This window comes from Metopolophium dirhodum, chromosome 1 (genome assembly GCF_019925205.1).
Source record: "Metopolophium dirhodum isolate CAU chromosome 1, ASM1992520v1, whole genome shotgun sequence".
Classification (NCBI taxonomy): Eukaryota; Metazoa; Arthropoda; class Insecta; order Hemiptera; family Aphididae; genus Metopolophium; species Metopolophium dirhodum.
The window spans coordinates 102,545,414-102,570,868 of NC_083560.1; the positions used below are offsets into that span (position 1 = coordinate 102,545,414).

The following is a 25,455-nucleotide window of genomic DNA, read 5'->3' on the forward strand; positions in this document are numbered from 1 at the left end:
TGTGATAATTATTAATATCGTAACAGCAGTGGCTCATCATGTTATCATATAATTCAATGCCCACTACACGTTTATGATAAATGATAATGAATATTAAATAACAAAATTTTAAGCGCGTCGTAAACTTATAAATCGTCATTGGGTAACCGTGTAAAGTGTAATAGTGAGCTATTTAAGTTGTAACTTGTAAGTTATAACTATATTGAATTTTACGCTTCAACAAAACAGTATTTTTTCTTTCTTCTTCTTTAGAACTCATGACACATAACTTTTTTGAAACCAGTGTCCACTGACAGTAAGTACACTCTACCTACTTAATATTATTGTTTTTTTTTTTTAAATTAATAGCTGGTAGGTATTTTGTTATTGAAAATAAAAGAAATAAGTTAGTAAGGTCTTATTCTAGTAGAAATTTACGTTGAATTATTGCTAGTGATAATGTATTACACATCTCAAATAGTATCGATGATTCCGATTTGGATTCATCAAATAATAGTAATAATTCAAATCAATCAAATGATAATGATAATGTAATACAGTGTAATGAAGAAGTTTTTGATTTCGTAACCAATGAACACTTTGACAATTTAAATGATCCTGCAGTTGATAGTGATGTAGAATTATTTTCTGATTGTTCTACTAGTACATCAGACTCATTTTCTGATGACAATCTTACATATTCTGAAACATTTTTGTCAAGTTTACAAAAATGGGCAATTAATAATAACATTATTCCAGGGCTTGAAACCGGTTACCGGTTAGCCTTTGGAAGTTGGCAATTTTACGTTTTTAACGCATGAGTCCATCGCTACGTTTATCATGTCTTTTTATCATTGTCAGTGCGCAGCGAGCGAGTTGCAACGCTAGAAAATTATATACTTTTTAACAACTTTGTTTAATACCAAGAACTACCTAAGGTGGTTTTACACAGCAAATCGGGGGATATTTTCGATTTTTTTGTCCAAGCACAGCGTTGATTGTGCAAGACTAGCTGATTGTGCAAATTGTGTTTTTACTATACAATAATTTTATGTTGATGTCATTAAATCTAACACATCTATTATAGTTAAAGCATTTCTAGTCATTTTTAGTATTTATAGTTGACATTTCAAAATTGTATTTATTGGGTAAAAAAGCGTGAAAATTTAACGCAAGGCTCCTGATATAATGTTACAATAGCAGTTAAAAAATATTAAAAATGCATAGGCAATTTTTTTTTTATAAGCATTTAAAGTTCGAATTTTGACAAAATTTAATAGTTATTTTGTAGTTAAAAATGTATAATATTAATATTATGATATTGTGTGATACGGCTCTGACAAGTAGAATAACCTACTTACGTGGAACCTTGCAACTTAATGATTCGTCTAAATATTGTCTCAAAACAATTTAAACATAATTTAAATTTACAACAATTTTTTGTTTATTTTGAAAGTCGAATACAAAGTCAAATAACAATGAAATGTAAAATCGATGTAATTTCCTCAAAAATATTACTTTCTATCTTTTTTGTAATGAATGATTTTACTCTAAGATTTTTGAAAATATAAAGAAGATGATTCTGCGTAAATACGCCAAACCCCATTTTTAATTAATTAACCCGTGGAAACTTAGGCGATTGGGTGGTTTTTAACTGTGTGGGAGGATACTGTAAGTTTAAACACGTTTACACAGTTTGGCAGACTTTTTAGTGGGCACCCGTAGGTATCTGCCATGCCCGGGTGGAGGATGGCGGCACTTCTCTCCGGACTGCACCGTGACTTGCCCGAAGAAAAATGTCACCCGCGGCGGAGGTTTTGAACCAGCGTCGGTGCGCGTTGCTACCGACCCCTTACTCCTTATTCCGCTTGGCCACTCCATCCCGCATTTTAATTATTATCTACATTCTACACATTAAACAATATTTTGTGTTGTTACGTCTTATACTCTTATTATAATTAATTATTCATTGTTATTGAGAGTAGCTATTTTTAGGTAATTGGAAAAAAAAAATCCAAAATCTCCAAAGCAAATACCTACTTATATATAATTATACATCATTAAATACTCATAACTCGCTTTAAAATTAAAATTAAATTTAAAACCTATGGTATAGCTAAATAATAATCTTTTAATTTTTACGAACAGACCTAGATTTTTAAGACTATACAATGGCAGCTATCAAAACAATGTTTCGATATTAACTAAAATCCCAAACTTTAGGGGAGTAGTTGGTGTATTGCTGGATTATATGCATCTTATTTGCCTTGAGGTGGTAAAAAAAAAATGATAAATTTATGGATTGCTGCTAGAGTTGTTAAATTAATATCTGATGCTCTCATTTTGTTTCAAAATAGCACACCTTATGATTTAACTAGAAAGCCCTGGTCTCTTTGATTATAAACATTGGAAAGCTTCGGAATTTCAAACTTTTTTACTATACATAGGATCAGTAGTTTTAACAAAAATTATACGTTATGATATATAGGAAAATTTTATAGTTTTACATGTAACAATTTAAATTCTAATAAATTGTAATTTGGTAAAAGATGATCATTTTATAAATTATGCCAGTTTCAAGAGATTTATGGTATTGATAATGTTTCACACAATATTCATAATCTCTTACATTTAACAGATGATGTAAAGAAGTATGGAGCCCTTGATGAATCTCGTGCTTTTAGGTTTGAAAATTATATGTCTAGCTTAAAAAAATGCTTAGAAATTCTGAAACACCCATACAGCAATTAGTTAAACGATTTTCTGAATTAAATTATAATAATTCTGTTTTATTTCAAAATAATAACACAAATTTAGGTCTAAAAAAGTTTATACAAACGGTCTACTTACTGCTGACTTGTGTAAAAATAATGTTCTTCAATTTAAACAATTTTGGACTTCAAATATGTCTGTTATTTGTGACAGTAAGAAAAACTATTTTTAAAAAATAATGCAGTGGTTGCAGTAAAAAATATTATTCAAATAATTGAAAGTCGTGAAATATTTATTGTTGGATCTCCATGTATATCTAACAATATTTAGACATTCATATAGTGGCGAATATTGACAAGTCCCAAAATGTACGTTATTGGACAATTACTGATATTAAAACAAAACTTTGGAGATTACCAATGAAGGATAAATTTGTTTTTATACCAATAGTTCATACACACTAATAAAATATTAAATTTTTTTTTTTAATGCTGACTATAGGTACTTATTTATATACATAATTATTTTTTTAATTCCTTAGTTTTGTACAAATGGCTTATAAAATTGTTGAATTTAATGATGGTCTTCAAATTGTACCAAATAATTGGCTATCAAGTGACGGATCTTCAAGCTATTGGCCACCCTCTAATTATAGCCAAATAAAAGTAAACAAGTTAATAGCAACTGACTGTGAACCAAATACTGAAACATGGTCCACACATTCAATTCTTCAAATTTTTGGTTCTTCAGGTCTTAGTTTTATCATATTAAGTTTATCATATGTATTAAAACTAAATATATATTAAAAAATGTTAATTTAGATAGTTATGAAAATGGTATGCTTAAACTTAAACAAGCTCAGGATTATTCAGATGTGGAAACTGGCTCGGAATTAGATTCAAAAAAGCGATCTAGGCATAAAAGCTCATCAATGAAAGCTAATAAAAAATCTTTGAAAATGCCTTGCAAACATTACAGTAAAAATGAAAGAACTCTTTGGTTTTATATAATTACTTATAATGTGTTTGATATTTTGTTACAGTTTGGCAAAAAGCAATGTCAAAAAAACTATCAAAAATTACATTAAAAATAGAATCATTACAAAAACAAAATGACGAAATAAAAACAATGTTGGAAAATGTCATAAAGATACGTACTAATTCTAATAGTTATGGTTACTCAGACGATGAACTAAATGAACTAAATATTGAATTCCCATTATCTGACGAAATTCAACTTTTGGAAATAGAAAGTATGATGTTAAATGATAAAGAGTTTTATTCCAAAATGGTAAATACAATCTGCCTAAAGTTGTGTTAAGTAACTATTGGTTAACTATAATCTTGCTCACTTCTTATAATCATAATTATAAACAGTTTTTCTCCAACATACCTGACTTAATCCTAAACAATTATATTTTAATTATTATAAATTCATTGACCATTTGTTAATATTTGAATACAGATTATGACATTAAAAGCCCTAGGCGGTACAGACTTTACTGCTATAGTTAATACTATACTAGCAAAACTGATGACCAATTGTTTAGCCATAAGATATAGTTTTGCTGGAAAGCGTAAAAAAATATCTTTCAAAGAAACTTTCCCAACAGTTTTGAAGACCATTATAAGTGAGTATGTTGGTATGTTATATATCTATGTATGTTTTATGCAAAAACCAATTGTTAATGTATGTCATCATCAATGATAACACATAACAATATATTATCATAGGCCTACAGTTCTGTATGCTATTCTTATATTATTTTTAGATGTTGTACGATTTCATAAACCAACATCTACACATAAAGAAATTCACAATCAAATTGGTAGATGGTTGGTCCATGCCCAATTAAGAAAAACTCGACAAGAAACAAAGTAAGTTAATTTTCTATCATCAATAAATTATGAAATTCTACCTCGGGTGGTTTAAAGTAAAAAATTGTCAGTAATTTTTGTTTTTTTTTATTTTTTATATTAAAGTTAATAAAAAAAATTGTTGAGTCAAAATATTTGAAAAATTAATACAAAGCTTTTCGTAAGATATTATAATAGTAGTTAAAAGATATTAATGATCCATAGGCACAATTATTTTTTAAGTATTTATAATTCAAATTTTAACCAAAATCTCGAAAATTTGAAAATTATTTTGTAGTTAAAAATGTATAATATTATATGTTCAATTTTTATAGCTAAAGATTGAAAATGTATGACAATGATGGTCATAAATAGTTCATCATGTGTGTCACATTTTAAGATCAAATCGTTTTTCCTATACAATAATTGTATGTTAATGTCATTAAATCTAACACATCCTTAGTTAAAGCGTTATTCACTATTACTCGCTTTTTAATTTTTTAATCATAATTTTCTTTTTTCAGACAAATTGATCAATGAAGTTTGTAAGAATAAATATATAGAATATCATTTTATCTACTTATATAATGACAGCAAAAATCTTCGAAATAATATAATAAATTATCATCTTAATATCTAATACATCATTTCGTTACCTTAACAACAACAACACTTATCTCCAAAAGTACAATTTTACAAGAAGACCAAAAAACTGTTTAATTTTGAATGTTTAAAAATGTTAGCAACTTTTGATTCTGAATTAAGTTTTTAAGTTATACTTACAAATTTATACATAACAAACACTAATTTATTATTGTTATTAGATTATTTAGTGTAGATACGAGTTATTAACAACTTATTTTCAGTTACGTGTAGTTGTTACTAGTAGATACATGTTATTGATTCATACATTTGAGGGTATAACAGCACGTAACTGAATTGTATTAATCATTTAAATTAATAATAAATTACCTTTTTTTGTCGAATAAAACTTATTAAATTTGATTTTCAAGTTAAATATTTCATCAAATATAGCACATTTATATAAGAGCAATAAGTTCTAATAATTTCAATTAGTGGGTGGATATTTAACAATTTAAATAATAACAGTATGATATAAAAACATTATTTTTTTATTTTATCAGTTTTTTGTTTTTAAATTATAATACGATTAAATAACAATTTAATAACCAGTCTTTTGGTTTCATATAAAATAACAATATTAATATAATTATAAATGGATAAAAAAAAGTTAGTATAAAAAATACAAATTGCACTAAACAATTTAATAACCAGTCTTTTGGTTGTACATAAAATAAAAATCATACAAAATAACAATTAATATTAAATAAAATATTAAATTTTACCCTTCTTAGTTTTGAAAGATGAAGCATGCTCTAAACTGTCATAAAATGAATGTGTGTCTGGTGGAAGAAATTGTTTGAGTTTTTGAAGATCCTGATATTTTGATAAAGTGATACTTAATGGTTTTTTATAGAGGTTTTCATATTTTATTTCATTTTGCATTAATACTGGTATTCTTCCAACAGGTATATCATCATAAGGTTCATCAAATAATAATTTGTACATAATTCTCTTTGTAGTTGGATTATAAAGTAAACATCTAATATCCTTAACTTCAGGATCCCCTTTTGTGCGACCAGGCCTAATAGATGCATAGGTTTGATGTGTTTTAAAATTTAAAAAAAAGTCATAATTTAACAATATAGCTCCTAGTTGTGAAGGAGTTTTTCTTGCTGCTTTGGTTATTCTAATGTAATCTGAAGGCAAGTGTATATCCTGTCCTTTAAGTTTTCTCTTGATAAGGCTGTGAACACTGTCACACTGCATTTGGGTATGCCCTTTAACAAGATACTTTTGCTCAATAGTTACTTGATGTTTAACTGCAAAATGTAATAATGCATTTGCCATAATCACATTTCGATTTTGATACCCACACCCATCAGAGTATATTATGATTATGGGTTTTTTTTCATTCAAACAATATTTTTCCAAGTGTTTTATAACTATAGGTACAAAAACTGAAGCCTCTAGTTCACCATTACCTTCGTGCCACCAGTAATTTTGACAATCAGCAGTTGCATTATTATAAATTGTCATATTATGAACTTTTAGTTTCATCGAATAGTACAATGCACTTGTTTGCAGTACAGGACAAAGTTTTACTGCCTGACAATCAATTGTAAGTACAGTACAAGATTTTTTTTCTTTGGCTAGTTTTGTATCCTTCTCTTTTTCTTCTCTTGCCCTATCTTTATGGGCAATGTGTTCAGCATAATCATTTTCGTTGACTTCCCCAATATTAAAAGAGGTACAAAAATCACATTTATCTTTTCTTGGGAGATAGATTGAGAGTTTATTTTCAACCATGAAGTTTGATAAATAACAGTTGCTTAATGGAACCAAACTATCTTCAACACATTTTAATTTATAAGCATCCATTATTTCTTGCTTGCAGTAGAACGGTCCTTCAAGGTACAATCTGTCAGTCTTACTTCTACAATAATGCGATGGCATTTTTGGCAATGTAGAGAACCAGTTTTTTAAGTGATTAATTCTTAGTGCTAAAGATTTTTTTTGGCGTGGTGAAATTTCAACAATGCTGCATGATTCTTGTATCTTTCCATTTTTAATTTTTCCTCGTAATCCATGAGTTGCTTGTTTTGTCCAATTTTGAACCATCCATTCATTTAATCCGAGAGTATTTAAGAACATTATTTTACAAACTTGAAGACGTTCAGAAGAACTGTGCTTTAAAAAGTAACTGAATGTATAAGACCTCCTGCTATCATTGCCAAGCCTAGTTGTATCTCTTTTACGTAATGTAAATATTACCATACTTGTTACATACGTATTTTTCTCCTCCCAGGTAGCAGACCAATAAGTTTTGAATATGTCACTTCTCATTTCTTCATTGAATTGTTGACAATATCTTGAGTTGATGCATTTTTTAGAGCTACATCTTGGTTTCATAGTTCTTTCACTTCTTATTTTGTTATGTTCAACAATTTTACCATTTCTACTGTAACCCATGTAACATTCTCCATGCATTCTCTTTTTTTTTGCTGACTTCACGTTTCCATTTCAATATTTCTTTTTTTGTACTTCGTTTTCTTTTATTACCAACAACACTTTCACAATCAGATAGATCAACTTCTTCTGGGCTTGTAGCATTTACAATAACTTCACTTCCATTACTCGTCACCATCATAATATTATCTGAATTGTGGTTTTTTAAATCAAATGTATAGGGATTAACTAACTCATTAATTGTTAAATTCATATTATTAGTATTTTCTAAATCTGATATTTTTTCAAATGATTCTATATACTCCAACAAATTGTCTTCGTTAATCAAAGTACTATCAAGGTTAATAATATCATTAACAGGTGTGTTATGACTTGTTGAAGGTCTATCTAATTCCTCATCATAAGTGTTTGAAAACACAACATCTGCATTTAAAATTATGTTAGTTAAATCATTTACTTTGTTATACTGAGGTGAGTCAGGACGTTCTTGTTCCTCTTTAGAGTTCAGTAGAGCCAAGTTTAAAATGTGATTAAGCCGTTGTTTTGCCATTTCAACTATAAAAAAAAAACAATGAAATAACATAATTATGCAAAACACATTAAACACTCAACACACAAATCTTTTCAATACTGAGGACTATCAAATTGATAAATTTCTTCACATTTTTAATATTTTTATTCTATCATAATAATTTTGTTGTATCATAATATTATATTATTATTGTTAATTAGCACACTATTTAATAATTTAATTAAAATTTAGATATTGATGTAATATCTTTACATATTGCATATTAATTATTTAAGTATAGAATATTAACTTACTTTTTAAGAAAACAGCATTGATAAAATTCCAATAGAAATACCACGTAACTGTCACTATTTCTAAATTTCTAAATCTGTAACACCACGTATGTGAAAACACAAACAAAATGTCAGTTATTAACGTAGATCTTCCTTTAGAAGTTATGTTTGATTGATTTTATAGTAAATAAATGATCATTTATGACTTTAAAATAACTTAAATAATAATTACCTGGTATTTAAGTAGACGGCAACAGTCAAACGTTCGTAACACAAAACACTACGGTAAATCTTGTACATACGTGTTGTCACATATCAAATTCAGATATGTGTTGTCACTATAATCTATTTTTTGAGATTATCAGTTTGTTTACGGAAAATATGGTCAATGAAACATGTGCGCAAAGATTCTAAATATTTTGATAACATAAAAAAAAAAATCGAAAATTTGCAGATACGTGTTGTTGCTGTTAGGGTAACGATTTTTTTAATAATATACCTAATTGTATTTAAAATAAGCAATATCACTTAAGCGAATTACTTAGTTAATTAACTGAAACACATCACTGACTTATAATATTAATTTTCCTATATTTCCTTTAAATATCATTTATTTTTATTCATATATTATTAATCTATTTTGTATGTAATAAATATATTTATTTATTTAATTTTTTTGTAATTATATATTGTGTTGGATGCATTATTATTATTTCGTATGGCGTCCGTTGAGCAGCACTAGAAACACTTAAAATTAAAATAAATATAACATGTATAAAATTACAAGATGGTCAACAGTGATAAGACTTAAAAATAAACAAGCGCATAAATAAATACAAATACATTATTAACATAAAATAGAGAAGAGGTTCCCCAATAATTCAATTATCCCTTTCACTGTATTTATATTGTGTTGGACAATATTTATGAATGTTTAATTTTTATTTTTACATGTTTAAATATAGTGTTTAATTTTAATTTGTATATTTTTATGTTTGATTATAATGAATGTTAAAATATTTTAAGTTATTGCCTTAGTACATTTGTTTGTTAAAATGCGTTATTAATTATTTTTATTGTCATCTCAATTTGACTCTTATATGTATGTATTATTAATATATGATGAGATGACAATAAAAATACATTATATACTAGCTGCTCCAATAAAGTATTATTGAAATTTATTATACAAATATTTGATTATTATGCTTATTTGTATACAATATATATATATATATATATATATATATTAGTCATTTAATTCAGAACAGTTTCATGAGTGAAACATAACTGTTATAAATATTAGTTTCTGTTATATTCAGTATAAATATTTCAGAAATATTGAAATGTTAGTTATCAATAAGCAGACATAGGAACTAATTGCAATCTTCCAGTTACGTAATTGTTACTAAATGTTAGGTATTGCAATATAACATTTGTTTCAATGTCGTATTTCAAAAACATAAATAGGACTATACGATGTTGTTACACTGTGCAGTGTTCCCCAGATTTATCAATTCTCAAGTATTAAGTGCTCTGAAAAATGTTGACTTTTTACACATAATCTATTGAACACAAAAAATGTTATTATTCAATATAATAATCACGATTGCAGTGCAAAAGACAAGCCGGTTAATTCATAGAATTTATATGCATTTTTGAGTTCCAAACATTCAAATAAATATATAGGTACCAGCTATACGGAATAAATGTTTTGATTCACAAAATGAAATCATAAATAAACATAAAGATGTGAAATAAAATGTAAAAAGAATAAGTATATTAATTCAATAAAACCAAATAATTTATTAACTTAAATTTATTAACCAACTTATTAACTAATTAATGCTGAACAACAAATATTTATTTTTTATTTATGCCTATGAAGTAGTAGGTTAAATTATTTTTGAATTACAAAATAAATAACTACTAAAATCAGCATATTTTTCAGCATTAACATTTAATTTTGTCCATATATGAACTTAAACCACTATTAAAAATAACTGTATGTATATATAATTTTTAGATTTTTTTGGTTACTTATGAAATACATGATATGAGAAATCTTGTTTTACATTTTCAATCTTTAGCTATAAAAACATATTACAAATTGGTAACTGCAAAATAATTTACAAACTCTAAAGTTGGATGAATTTTGTCAAATATTCAAACTTCAGACACCAATGAAAGACTATTGTGGATTATTTGAAATTTTTATAATTTCCATTAATAAAAACTTATGAGGAAGATTTTATTAATTTTTCAAGTTTTTTGACTGTGTGAAATATTTTTTACTTATCAACCAATTTATGTTGAATTACATATTATTATATTTTTTGTTGTTTTATTTGTGACGTCTAAAAAATATGTGAAATATATGTAAATTAATCTAGTTAAAAAAATCCTTTTTCTCACAAAGTGTATTCTATACATTTTAAATTAAAAGTATTATAGATACCTACAAATTAGATTATGCAAGTAATATAGATTTTATTCATTGTGCTGAATTTAATGTCTTAATATATATCAATATATTTAGATTATACAAGTATTTTAAGTGTTGTACGTAAAATAAATATAATTTGAAATACTGTTATTCAAAAATAAATTAAAATGTATCAATCTGAATAAGCATATGAACAAACTTGGGCGTAACGGATAGGCAATACAACGTGCATGTAAACAGTACGTCGTGTGACGTGCAAGCAAGTAATCAACTTGAAATACCATTCTATGATACGTACGTCGGGATCACGTTTTAAGAGGACGCCACACCCGTATGTGTTGTCTCCGTCTTACAAACGCGTAACATACCAAATTTACGCTCAGAAATTCAAGTTTTATGCCGTTAGTTTAAAAATTGGAGTGAATCGACCTATTATGAAACTTGATGGTAAGAACATTATCTGTGTTTTGTTGGAAGTTTTTTTACGATGATTCAGTTTTTAAGTGAGTTATGAGCATTTTTAATTTACATTTATTATACACGCCATAACTCACTTAAAAACTGAATAATCGTAAAAAAACTTCCAACAAAACACAGATAATGTTCTTACCATCAAGTTTCATAATAGGTCGATTCACTCCAATTTTTAAACTAACGGCATAAAACTTGAATTTCTGAGCGTAAATTTGGTATGTTACGCGTTTGTAAGACGGAGACAACACATACGGGTGTGGCGTCCTCTTAAGATATACCTAGGTATATCGGTATATCTTAAACCGTGGACGGTATTAACTTATAAATACCTACTCTTCTTATAGGCAATAACAGCCCAAATTATTTTAATTAATGCCCTTTCATAATAATTTCTAAAAATTATACAATATTAATTATGCAATATGCATAGTACTTACTACTAACTTTTGATTTGGTGGCACTTGACAGCAACTTTATGGGAATTATGATTGTATAACATATTGTACTCGGTTAGTTTTTGCAAAAATTTAGTTTAACCTACTGTATTACTAACAGAAAAATTCATTATTAATAGCTATTTATTTATATTTTATATAGTATATAATAAAACATCCTTAGAAATATTGGTTGACAGACTGTCTCCTGAGCGAATTGTATTTCGTATTTTCGTATGCATTAAATTAGTTTTGAATTTAACACATTCATTACGGAACAATAAAATTGATAATTAAAATTAGTTTTCTCTTTAGCTATAAAAAATTATTTATTATTAACTGCAAGTGATATATGTATGTAACATGATTTTTAACTTAGGTACCGTATTATTTATTCAAATTATAACTGAAATAAAGCTAAATTCTTATCTTTTTATTTAGAAAATAATGGCCTTCAATGAACAACATTGTATGGGGGCACAATTTAAATAATTTGTAATATGTTTTTATAGCTAAGTATTGAAAATATAAAACAAGATTTCTCATATGTATTTCATATTATAACCGAAAAAATTAAAAAAAAATTATATAAATTCAGTTATTACTTATTTTAATAAGTGTTTTAAGTTTAAATTTGAATTAAATTAAATATTTTAACTGAAAATTAAGATTTTAGTAAAGTTATTTATTTTGTAAGTCAAAAATATGATTTGTGGGTGATTGAAACTTTTTAAAGTATACCAAACGAAATGTTTTCAAAAATGAATTTTACCTAACATATTTGGGCGGAGTGGATAGGCAACGTAACATACACGAAAACAGTACGTGTGACGCACAATCGAGATACGTAGGGTGTAATAAAACCTACGATCAATAATTGTATTAATGTACAACCTTAACTATACATTAACCTTTATTAATGTATAATTTGGTCGATTTGAAAGTATGTACATGATACAATTGTAATTGTATTTATAAAATATTATTTTACAAAAAAAAAAAAATGTTTTTTACTATAAAATATTATCTAAAAGTATTATTTACTAAAAAAAATAAAAGGACGGCGAAAATACCGGCCAATCGAGAAATTTCTTGATTTATATTATGACAATCCACTCCTGGTAAATAATATAGTGATATAGAATCGGTAGATACTATAATGTCTAGTGATTGTCTACAGTTATAAAATATATTATTATTGACACAGGGTATAGAACTTTGACATTAAATGTAGAAATGCATACAATCAACCTATATAAAAAAATTAAATAAATAAAAAAAAAATGATGATTTGAACAAATACCAGTTGTTACATCAATTATTTATAATCCAATTTGAATTCTATTTGATCAATTACTTAATTAGAGATTATTTTGTCATAACATTATTAAATAGCGTTTTATAATTTATTAGTTTTTACGATAACGTCTGAGGTTATTCTTTTTAGATTCTGAGCGAAGCGATGAATGTATTGATTCTACAATGATGTGTGTTTTTTTTTTTATTTTTTTATTTTTTTATTTTTTTTTTATTTTTGTGTCTGTCATCACCTTTTAGGACAGTAAAAGTGCTTGGATTTTCTTCAATAGTAACTTTTCTGATAGGAAAGTGAATCTAGTTGGTACTTTGGGGGGTCAAAAGTAAAAATTTCCCAGTAGTTTTCACAAGCGACGTGAAAAACAAAAGAAAAATTAAGGAAAAACGGGAAGTTTTACGCAAAATCTGTTTTCGAGAAAATCGATTTTGGTTTTTGGTGTAACTCTAAAACAAATGACCCTAGGGACATGACATTTTGACTGAATGTTTATCTTAGCATTTTCTATACACCATAAAATTTACAAAATATTTTGACTCTTTTTGAGCTGTTTACGGCCATTGTCAGTTTTCAATTTTTTTAGTTTTTTTTTCTATAAATATCAATAAAATTTTATCTGTTGATTAAAAAAGCTTGAAAATTTAATAGAAGGCTCCTAGGTTATTGTTTCAAAGGCAGATGAAAAAAATTAAAAATCCTTAGTCACAGTTTTCAATTATAAGCATTTAAAGTTCAAATTTTGACAAAATACGGAAAAATCACGAAAAATAGCAAATTATTTTGAGTTGAGAATCCATAAAAATTTTTTTTTTTAAATCTAAGATTTGAAAATTTAATATAAGATTACTCATAAGTTTGTCTACCTTTACCAAAAAAAAAATGTCTAGAAGAAACTTAAATTAAATTTTTATGAGCGTCTGAAATTTATATTTTTACAACATTTGATATTTACTCGATTTCTCATGTAACAATTTTCTTATTTTATTGTAATTAAAAAATGAATGACCGTAGATACTTGAAAATTTCACTGAATGTTCATATTAGCATTTTCTATACACCATAAAATGTTGAAAATATTTTGACTCTTTTTGAGCTGTTTACGGACATTGTCAGTTTTCAATTTTTTTAGTTTTTTTTTCTATAAATATCAATAAATTTTTATTTGTTGGGTAAAAAAGCGTGAAAATTTAATATAAGGCTACTGATATATCGTTCTTATAGCAGTTGAAAAATATTAAAAATACATAGTCACAATTTTTTTTTATAAGCATTTAAAGTTCAAATTTTGACAACATTTATCAAATTTATAATTTATTAATTATTTTGTGGTTAAAAATGTATAAAATGTTTAACTTTTATGGCTAAAGATTGAAAATTTAAAACAAGGCTCCGAGTAAATAGGTTATATATAAATTACTTTATTCACAATAATATCATCAAATATACTTGGTAATATCATAGGCTGACTGACCGTTTTCGCTCAGAATCGTTTTTCTTATACAATGATATTATATCATTGAATTCAAATTTAACACCATCCATTACAGTGACCCACTTGTAACCTACTGTACAGCAGAGCGACATCCACTTATCCACCTTTTTTTATATAACAATTTACTATGGAAAATAAAAATAAATTATGATTTTTACGGGGAATTTAAAAGTAGGTACGTTTTATAGTTCTAACTTGCTAAGCATTGGTAGTTACCTAAGTACTATAATATATTATTTATTAATATATCCATAATCATATGTTTAATATTTAATTTATAGCATGTATATTATATTGATAGCTAGGTACCTAATTATATTGAATGTATCTACCTAATAGTAGGGCTGACTGTATTTTCGGTATATGTACAGTTTTAGTGCTGTTTTCTAGTATCAATGGCAATATTATAGATTATTATATTATATATTATAATAGGTATATAATAAAGTATATAATGTGAAACAATAAAAGTAAAAAATATCGATACTAGTTAATTTTATTTATTATTTCGGTATACCGCACCATATCGGTATTTAGGTATACCGAATCATTTCGGTTTCGGTATACCGAAACAGTTCGGTTTTCGGTATACCGTTTCAAACCGGTATTGAAATCCATACCGTAATACCGAAAATTATTTTCAATACCGTCAGCCTTACCTAATAGTACGTATCCATTTTTGCATGTTTATATCAACAAATGAAATGGCAATTAAAAAGTTTTTACCTAATGTAATCACTAATGGCGAGTTCCACTATCACCTAGAAACAATTATTTTTGATTGGGCAGGTACTTAACAAAATGTATAACAATGACTTCAACATAATAAAGGTAAGAGTGCCCAAGTTGTATCGTTTCATCGCTTACTCCACGTACATGTCCCCAGCCCCACCCAATAAAAATGTTAACATTTTTTTCAACTCAACATTTAGCAGTCAATTAGCAACAATTTGCAAGACTATTTTCACAATTTGCAAGCCTTTAGTCGAATCATAAAATAAAAAAAACTAAGGGTGGGGCTGGGGACATGTGTCTCCCGCCCCACCCATATCATCGAAAACACATTTTTAAATTCTTCTTGAACTATCATTTAGCAGCCAATTAGAAACGATTTGCAAGGTAGTTGTCGAAATTTGCAAACCAATATTTCGCCTGTTACTATACACATTTACGAAATTTGCACATGTCACCAGCCCCACCCGTACCGATATAATGCGATTTTTGACCTTGGATTCATTCAGATTTTGTGTAAAGTAAGTAGACAGAGTCGGAATGTAAAAAGGAATGTAATGAGTGGTAATCGTTGAACGTACTATAATCACCTAAATCTCGTGACAAAAATTTATATTAAGTTCAAAAATAATGGCTTTAGGATGTAAGTTAAAGAATGTAGTGAACAAAATACAGCAATGAAGTACTTAATCGTGGTCGTAAGGTAAAAATATTAATTAAAACATAAAAATACAATTAACTAAAAAAAAAATATTATTAAAAGTAGATTCTTAATTGCCAATTTTCGTACATTTTTGCGTCGTAAGAATTAAGTTTTGATGGAATTTGAAATGCCCGGTAAATTCACCAACTATATTATAACAAATTAACTTTATAAAAAATCTGAATGAATCCAAAGTCAAAAATCGCATTATATCGGTACGGGGTGGGGCTGGCGACATGTGCAAATTTCGGAAATGTGTATAACAGGCGAAATATTGGTTTGCAAATTTCGACAACTACCTTGCAAATCGTTGCTAATTGGCTGCTAAATGATAGTTCAAGAAGAATTTAAAAATGTGTTCTCGATGATATGGGTGGGGCGGGAGACACATGTCCCAGCCCCACCCTTAGTTTTTTTTATTTTATGATTCGACTAAAGGCTTGCAAATTGTGAAAATAGTCTTGCAAATTGTTGCTAATTGACTGCTAAATGTTGAGTTGAGAAAAATGTTAAAATTTTTTTATTGGGTGGGGCTGGGGACACGTACGTGCTTACTCCGTGATGATGTCTACCAGATCGTCGGTAAAGTAAAATATATAATATATATACTATATCAACATTTTATTTCCATGTACTTATAATTAGGGCTCTAAAATGTCATGAAATTTATTTTTTCGAAATATTTGATTTTAATAAAAAATAAAGAATTAAATTTTAATTTAAAACTATTATAGAAAGTGCAGTAAACACCTCTACTTAATTAAATGTTAAGTGGAAATTGTTTTAGAAATATTGCTTGCATCGTACATTAATAAACTATAATATAACAATATTATCTATATAATAATAATTGTATTATTTATTATACCTTCTCCACATCGATATAGGAAAATAAATAAGGATAATCATTAATCACTATAATCACTAATCAGATATGAAATCAGTCTGACCATAAAGTGATGATTTTATGAAACACACGAAAAAATACAAAATTTAAAAAATATATTTTTCAATAGTTCAAAGTGAAATATTTCATACTCATAACCCTTCGTATAAACTATTGTACTCGGTGTAACTAAGCGGCATGTCTAATAATATTATTTACATGAATACCGTCTCTTGTTCTCCCGTTTGGTATTAATCTGTTTCTGGTTCACCGGTAGCAGAGATACAACGCCGTTTTATATAGTTACTATACCACGTAACAGTAATTTTCCTATAGTAATATTAGTAACATTAATCTACAAAGGCACATAGCTAATAATACACTATTTTCTGAGTACCTAGGTACTATAATATAATTAACCGTGTTTGCTGATTTGGAAATTTGCAACTATTGTAAAATATTTTGAAAATTGTAAGTTAATTTTCAGAAATTAAATTCTTTAATGTGAATAAACTGAGCGTGAAATTGCCAGAATGATACATTTCTATGTGAAACTGCCTTTGCAACGTTATTGAAATGGCGTGAATTCTATCTCAACTTGTCCATTATTAGAGCAGACGGCCGGGTTGCCTGCAAGTATACCTCAAATAGCTGGTATATTACACATATATACATAATAATATTATGGTCTTTAGGGTTTTATTACATCAACGTATAGTTTTGTTTCCGTTTTATGTTCTCGCCGCAGGCATTAGCTGGTACTGGTGCAGTGACACCAATGTTAATATTTTATACAAACGAATCCTTTTAGTTTATCCTTCTATATTATACTGTATGAATGTATAATATAACATAACCTTATAGGTACCTTTGTGCATTTTAGTATGAATCGTAAAAAATATTCTGCTATAATATTATTTGAACAACTAGTGCACCATACTAAATGCACGTTACGCGGAAGTGACATACGATGACGAATAATAATATTCTTGTGTAAATATTGTGAAGCAAATTCGGATTCCATGTAATGTTTATTGAATAAGTTAGAGCCAATGATTTTATAAAATATATATATTTTAGATACCGAGAGGGACAATAATGAATGTATTGATTTTACAATGATGTGTGTTTTATTTTTGAGTCTCGTCGCCTTTTGGGGGGGAAATGCTTACTATTGAAGCATCTTTTCGGGTAGAAAACTGAATCTAGTTTGGTACTTTGGGGAGTTAAAAGTAAATATTTCCCAAAGTTTCACAAGTGTAAGGAAAACCCAAAAAAAGGAAAACGGTGATATTTACGTACATAAAATCAGATTTCAATCAAATCAGATTTGTTTTTTAGTGCCATTTTCCAAACATGGTATAACTTTAAAATATTTTGACACTTTTCGAAACAATTTTAAATGATAAATTTAAAATTTTATTTTTTTTAGTTTTTAAAATTATTTTCGATAAATAATTTGTCGTCAATCCGGCACCGAAAGTTAAGTTTTCGATTGTAGCGTTGGAAGGCGACCTTTTTCCATTCAGTGGGCGGTAAAGTGAGAATTCACATGGTGCCGGTCGGTAAAGTGGAAATCACAAAAAGTGCCGGTCCGTAAAGTGGAAATCCCCAAAAGTGCTGGGCGTATCTCCCGCAAAACTAGACAATGATCGATGAACGCAGAGGCGTGAAAGATAATAGTGCCTATAATGTGTGGCTCGTGATGTGGGAACGCAATTTCAGTCTTGGACAAAATTCAGCCCTGGCTTGTGACTCGTGCCACATACGAGATCAACGACTGAAATAGCTCACGTCCCGCTACACAATATTCTATTTTTCCCTGTCAAAAAAAATTGAAAATTTAATATAACCACATAAGTTGTTCATATAGTAACGTATACCATTTAAGAAATATCGAAAACCATCACAATATTTGTTTGTAATCGGTTAACCTTAGAATTTTCGCGTCAAAATCTCGACAAGTTAGTGTTTTGTAGTTAGAAATTTATTCATAGTCTCATATCTAAGGTTAAAATATAATACAAGATTCCTTTTAATAAAAAAAAAAGTTTACTGATATGTCACACACATTTTTTAGGAGCGATTGAAGCTCAACATTTTATGACATTGGATATTCACCCGTAATAAATTCACGATTTCCACTCGAACAATTTTATTATTTTCTTGTAGTATTCAAAAACGAATAACCGTAAATACCTACTTGAATTGCTTATCACATTTTTATACATATTAGCATATTCTAAACAAAGTATATATTTGAAACTATTTTGAGTTTTTTGATGGGATGGATTAATTAAATGATTTTTTTTTAGTTTTTTTTTCAAATTTTTACTATCGATAAAAATTTGTTTGTTAGTTTAAAAAATTAATACGAAATTCTTCATGAGTGGTTATAATAGCAGTTCAAAAATATTAAAGATAGGTACATAGGCACAATTTTTATTGACACGCATTTGAATTAAAAATGATGACCAAATTCATCAAAATCACAAAAATTTGCAATCTATTTTTTAGTCAAAAATGTATAAAATGTTAAATTTTTACACCTAAGATTTGAAAATGTAATGCAAGGTTTCTAATAAGTATTTCAACTATTTCATACTGTAAAAAAAATTTTGAATTCGTTTAATCGGTGACGTATAGGTAATAAAATACGACGCGTACGTATTTGCACGTTGTGTAGTTGTTGTTTTCTGTTGTTTTTATTTCCTCAATTTACAATTTCAAAAAATTACATACGATATTCTTTTACGTGCATGCCGTAGGTGTTTTGAACATTTTTCATATTCTATATTACAGGTACCTATATCTTGCAGTCATAAAGTAAACATTTTTTTCATCGGTATAAGTACCTATCTATATATAGGTACAATTACTACAATTCAAGTTTCTTTTTGTCCTGATACGAGGGACAATACCCTTCCCAGCTGCTTAAAATACAATACTTCAAATCGACAACCCCCTTTCCTTCCCCGCGTAAGTCACACAGGCACGCCCCTGCAGACGTTCATATTATTATACAGACCGCCACTGGCCATCGATATTATAATATATTGTAATATGCCCATGACGCGTACCTGCCCTATATATTGTAGTGTGTATTTTATTATAACATTCCGTACGGTAATTTATAGGTATTACATATATATATATATATATACCTACATGTCCGTACACGATAGTTCGCGATAATAATATAATACAGAATCCGCCGGAGTTGTGCCACACATTAAATTTTGTCCTATGCACGTACATGCACCGTACAACGCGGCTCAATTTACCTCAGCAGACGTCCGTAATACGTACTATTGTAATAATAATAATAATAATAATATAATGCCAATATACGTATTATATTATTATGCGTGTATACGCCTTACGGTTGCAGTCCGGGGGTGGGTTTCCACTCGAGACCCCACGAGTGACAATGTCGTCGGCTTCCACCCCTCCGACAACCACCACCACAACAACGACGACGACGACGACAACAACAACAATAATAACGCGCGCGTGTAAGTGTGCGTCTGCTTGTGTTCGTGTGCGTCCCGACCGTGTCTGTGGTGTTTTTATTGGCGATGACGTCATCTCGGTTTTACGGTTCGCCTACGCGAAGCAATAAATGATGATATGACTCACACGCAGCCGTGCGCTTTTCGCTCGGGCGCCTTTGACTCCGACGACGACCCTGCGGTCGACGACAGAGGTGCGCGTCATAGTCTATACGCGTGTACGGCGGCTGCCTTTAATCCCGTTCGGACTACGATCTCGCTGAGACCATATCACGACGAAACATAATATAGGTTACCTGCCTATAGGATATCGTTAGCATAAGTCGCTCAAGTCAGCAGTGCACCGCCCCACTATATATGTTAGTGTACATTTGATGTACCTATCGTATCCGCAGAAATACAAACAGTGGGCGGAGGGAGTCAAAATAAAAAGATCTCGTACAATAAATTACAATTTTCAAAATATTTCGGTTTTACGGTTCGATATCAGGATAGCGTCAGTATACATATTAAGTCATTCAAGTCAGCAGTGCAGCACCACCCCACTATATATTAATATATTATGAACAGTATACGTATCATATCCGCAGAAATACAAACAGTGGGTGGAGGGAGTCAAAATAAAAAAACTCGTACAATAAATTACAATTTTCAAAATATCTCGGTTTTACGGTTCGCATACGCGAAGCAATAAATGATGATATGACTTACACGCAGCCGTGCGCTTTTCGCCCGGGTGCCTTTGACTCCGACGACCCTGCGGTCGACGACAGAGGTGCGCGTCATAATCTATATGTACGTATGGTTATCGCGTGTACTGCGGCTGCCTTTAATCCCGTTCGGACTACGATCCCGCTGAGACCATATGACGACGAAATATAATATAGGATAGCGTCAGCATAAGTCGCTCAAGTCAGCAGTGCACCACCCCACTATAAATGTTAGTGTACATTTGATATACCTATCATATCCGCAGAAATACAAACAGTGGGCGGAGGGAGTCAAAATAAAAAAATCTCGTACAATAAATTAAAATTTTAAAAATATCTCGGTTTTACGGTTCGATATCAGGATAGCGTCAGTATACATATTAAGTCATTCAAGTCAGCAGTGCAGCACCACCCCACTATATATTAATATATTATGTATAGTATACGTTTGATATAGGTACCTATCATATCCGCAGAAATACAAACAGTAAGTGAAGTGGAGAGAGTCAAAATAAAAACACCTATATGTACTAGGCCTATCTAGTTAAAACTAATAAATAATACGATTATTAATTGTTCATAACACTGAATACCGATGTACATATATCACATACATCATTATGTATACATTTAACTATACTCACTGTATTTAGTAATAAAATAATATATAGGTAATAATAATAGAGTTAAGGGTATCAGCAGACGTGTGTTTAGTACGAATAGGTACCTCCTTCTGGCCTTACAGAAAAAAATCTGGCGCCTCGTGAATGTGAAATAATAGGATTTTGATTATTTTATTTTTAAACTGACTTTATACAATGGTCTCTGGTTAAGAACTATCTATATTTTACAGACGTTGTACTAAATGTCTAAATAGTTATACAATTGTGAATGTTTTTAAATGTATATTTCTAGTTTGATATAAATCTTAAGATATGTCTAAACCGGAATATAATCTGAATAAAATGTTCCTCTCTCAAATTAAAAATTGACAATTTTTAATCAACAACCAAATTTAATTATTACTTTTCATGCACGAAACTGTGTATTTATGATGAATAAATATCCGACGAACTGTATCTTATATTATTATGAAAATTCAATTGGTTGCGTTCACTGCAGTTATCTAGATCGAGGACAAATAATTACGGTGCGGTCTTATAATCGGTTGACGATACGTTAAAAATGTCAGAAAAATTACCTACATTTTGATATATAGTTGAATAAATATGCTCTTATTTAAAAAACAGAAGTTTTTTAAGTTTCAATCCTTAGCTATAAAAATTGTTTATTTTATAAATTTTTAACTACAAAATATGCACATTTTCGAGATTTTGAGGTGTTTTGTTAAAATTTTAACTTAAAATACTTATAAAAAAAATAAATAATATCTATATGGATCTTTAATGATTCTCATCTGCTAGTATAATAACTTATGAAGGACCTTGTATTATTATATTAAATTTTCAATTATTTCGACTAAAAAAAAAAAAAAAAATGTATAAAGTAAATGTAAATGTATAATGTATTTAGGATTTAGGTATAAAAAAAACAAGAAAAAACGAAACTTGAAAATATTTATAAATAGATCAAAAACGAGCCAATCTATTTTGAAAATTTTTTGGTGTATATAAAAGGTCAATATAAACATTTGGTAAAAATTGCATGTACTTATCTACGCAAATTTTTTTTAGTTACTCTAAAAAACAAAATCAACAAAAAAATTTTTTGAAAACTGGTTTTGTGTAAAAATCTCAGTTTATTTAAAAAAATTTTTTGTTTTTCTTACGCTTTTGAAAATTACTGGGAATTTTTAATTTTTACTTTTGATCCCCCTCCCCTTTCACAAGTACTTTCCTACTAGAAAAGATGCCAAAGCAGAAAATTAAAGCATTTTTCTGCCTCTCAACGTAAATATGTGATGACAGACACAAGAGAAAAAAACACACATCATTGTAAAATCAATACATTCATAAAAATCTACAATTTACGATAATGCACCCATGTGGGTGGATGCTTTGTATCTAAACTCGAAGTTCACCTTGGATATTATTGGCATGGCTGAGATTTTCACTGAACTGTAAACATTGAACGATCATACTGCAGACTGAAAAACTTGTGACACTATTATCAGACTTCACCATATTGATTGCGTGTTCATTGTTTTCATATAATATGTATTTTCAGTCTATTGGTTTTACTATAATGTGTGTTTTTTTAACCATTTTAAATTTGTACTACTATAGTACCAACACTAAAAACATTCAATCTATATAGCAGAAAAACTTCACAGTTTTTTTTTTTATTATTATTATTTCAAATGAACTCTAGAAAACCTATAAAACAAAAAGTATTCTATGGAACATTTTATGTATTTTCTTATTAAATCCAGCAACACGTCCATTCTAGATTGCACATTTTCTTTCAAGGAAATCAAGTGCACAATATATATATTTATATATTATATAAATTATAAATATTATATTGTTGAAAGTTCACTTTTTTAAACTGATAATTTAGTATTTACATGTTACGTATTTACATGACCAAAAATCAATATAATTCGATATATTGTGTACTTATTCAATTTATTACATTAAAGATATTATTGATTTTAAATATTATTGTAAACCACGATCTTATGTAATAATATGTATTCAATATTGAAAAACATTTTTTTAATGTATGTAGTATGACGTATATTGTATATAAAAAATATATATTTATAGGTACGGTCATAGAGAACAATAATTTATCATAGAAAACTATTTTTAATACAATAATATGTATGTAACTAGTCTGATGATTTACTTATACGAATATTAATTTATTAGTCCTAATATAAAGAACAATAATTCAATAATTATAGTCATTTAAATTTAGTATAAATCTAAGTTGTTTACAAATAATATTTTGCTTGAGAAAAATTATGTTCTTCTTTATTTTAACGTTTGTGTTTTTCAATATAGGTAGGTACGTGTATTAAATATATAGTTTATACTAAAATACATATAGTAGGTACCTAATAATACATTTTGGAACTATTTTAGTTACATAATTATGTTGGGTTCTTAAAACACTTAAGTTAAATAAACACCTATAGAAATATAATATTATCTATAAAAAATATATACGTTATTTAATGATTTGATTTTTGTTTTAAATTACCTACCTACTTATAATTTTAAATTATTTTCGAAACAATAGTTATAAATAATAATTTTTCTTTGAATCATTTAAATCGAATGTTTAGCATATACAGTAAAATATAATAAATATATACTTCCATATAATGTGTATTGTTTATAATATGTTTGCCTATTGTAATTATAACATTTTTACATTATATATTTTTTCTGAATTTTCCGAATTTCAATAAAAAAAAAAAGTAAATTTATTTATCTCACGTTGTTGACGGTGGCGAGTTATTTTAAATTTGTAAAAATTCATTTATTCAGGGTCGACATTTAAATCCAATGTTATAGTTACATTATTTTACCCTACTTTATTATAATACATTTTGAAAAATATTTACCGACGGTGCCACACTATATATTATAAGCATATGTATTATGTATACTGTGTGGCCCGCAGTAGCTATTTGTATAATGTAACGTCGTGGAACACTTTTATTATAAACAAGAATCACCAACGTTGCAGAAGGTATACTAATTAACCTATTCAAATGTTTGTTTCGTTAAACCGGCTGACGAATTTCCAGACATAACGCAATCGTTAACAATTTTATTGTTTAATGTAATTTATTGAACTTGGATAGGTACTATAATATTTATATACATATACATACCGTCGTGATATACTATAATATATATTTTGCAATACATGACCAAGGCCCACCTACACCCACCAGCGACTGAAATAATCAAAAATGATTTCTCCGCGCCTAATAACATACCGCCAGAGCCGACTTCGTGAAGTTAATAATAATTATTATTATTGAATTTTAACGAAGACGATCGATGGAAGGAATCCGTGCGCGGCGTACAATCGGGCACATCGTTTCGGTGTATGTATCTTTCGTCTATGTAGGACATAGTATTATTATAGTAGCCTGTAGGTATTATAGGTACAGTTAAGTTGACTACATCGACAGTTGACAATTAATCACGCAGGATGATCGACCTGCTTACTAAGGATGGTCGACGGAATATTTTTGGTTCTTACTACAGAGCCTAATAATAGTAACTCATTCAAACACATAATATTTGATCTTTAAGTATCTTTGAAAAATAACGCAGTTTTATAAATAAGATCTTTTTTTTGTTCTTTATTTAAATGAGGTGAGGGTGCAAGACTCAAGATATTTCAAGTGTCGAATTTGCGGATTA

General features: G+C 28.3%; 1 protein-coding gene across 3 annotated transcripts; it reads left to right on the forward strand.

Moving 5' to 3' along the window:
• The first annotated feature begins 77 nt into the window (after positions 1–77).
• On the forward strand, positions 78–9,597 carry LOC132933769 (uncharacterized). 3 transcript variants are annotated; one of them, XM_061000047.1, is made up of 7 exons: positions 78–295; positions 3,233–3,441; positions 3,513–3,668; positions 3,734–3,981; positions 4,156–4,321; positions 4,463–4,568; positions 5,072–9,597. In XM_061000047.1, the coding sequence occupies exons 2-7, from the start codon at positions 3,243–3,245 to the stop codon at positions 5,085–5,087; spliced, it is 891 nt and encodes a 296-aa protein (XP_060856030.1). In that variant the 5' UTR covers positions 78–295; positions 3,233–3,242; the 3' UTR covers positions 5,088–9,597. The 3 variants fall into 3 exon arrangements, with proteins under 3 accessions (XP_060856030.1, XP_060856031.1, XP_060856032.1); XM_061000048.1 differs by lacking the exon at positions 5,072–9,597 and having other exon boundaries at positions 4,463–4,572; XM_061000049.1 differs by lacking the exon at positions 78–295 and having other exon boundaries at positions 3,264–3,441; positions 3,517–3,668.
• Positions 9,598–25,455: the final 15,858 nt, after the last annotated feature.

What these genes read in the sequence shown, in the direction of transcription:
- LOC132933769 (XM_061000047.1), top strand. Translation starts at nt 3,243, where the DNA reads ATGGCTTATAAAATTGTTGAATTTAATGATGGTCTTCAAATTGTACCA. An exon ending in TCAAATTTTTGGTTCTTCAG is followed by an intron (nt 3,442 to 3,512) that starts GTCTTAGTTTTA and finishes ATGTTAATTTAG; the next exon opens with ATAGTTATGAAAATGGTATG. An exon ending in AATGCCTTGCAAACATTACA is followed by an intron (nt 3,669 to 3,733) that starts GTAAAAATGAAA and finishes ATTTTGTTACAG; the next exon opens with TTTGGCAAAAAGCAATGTCA.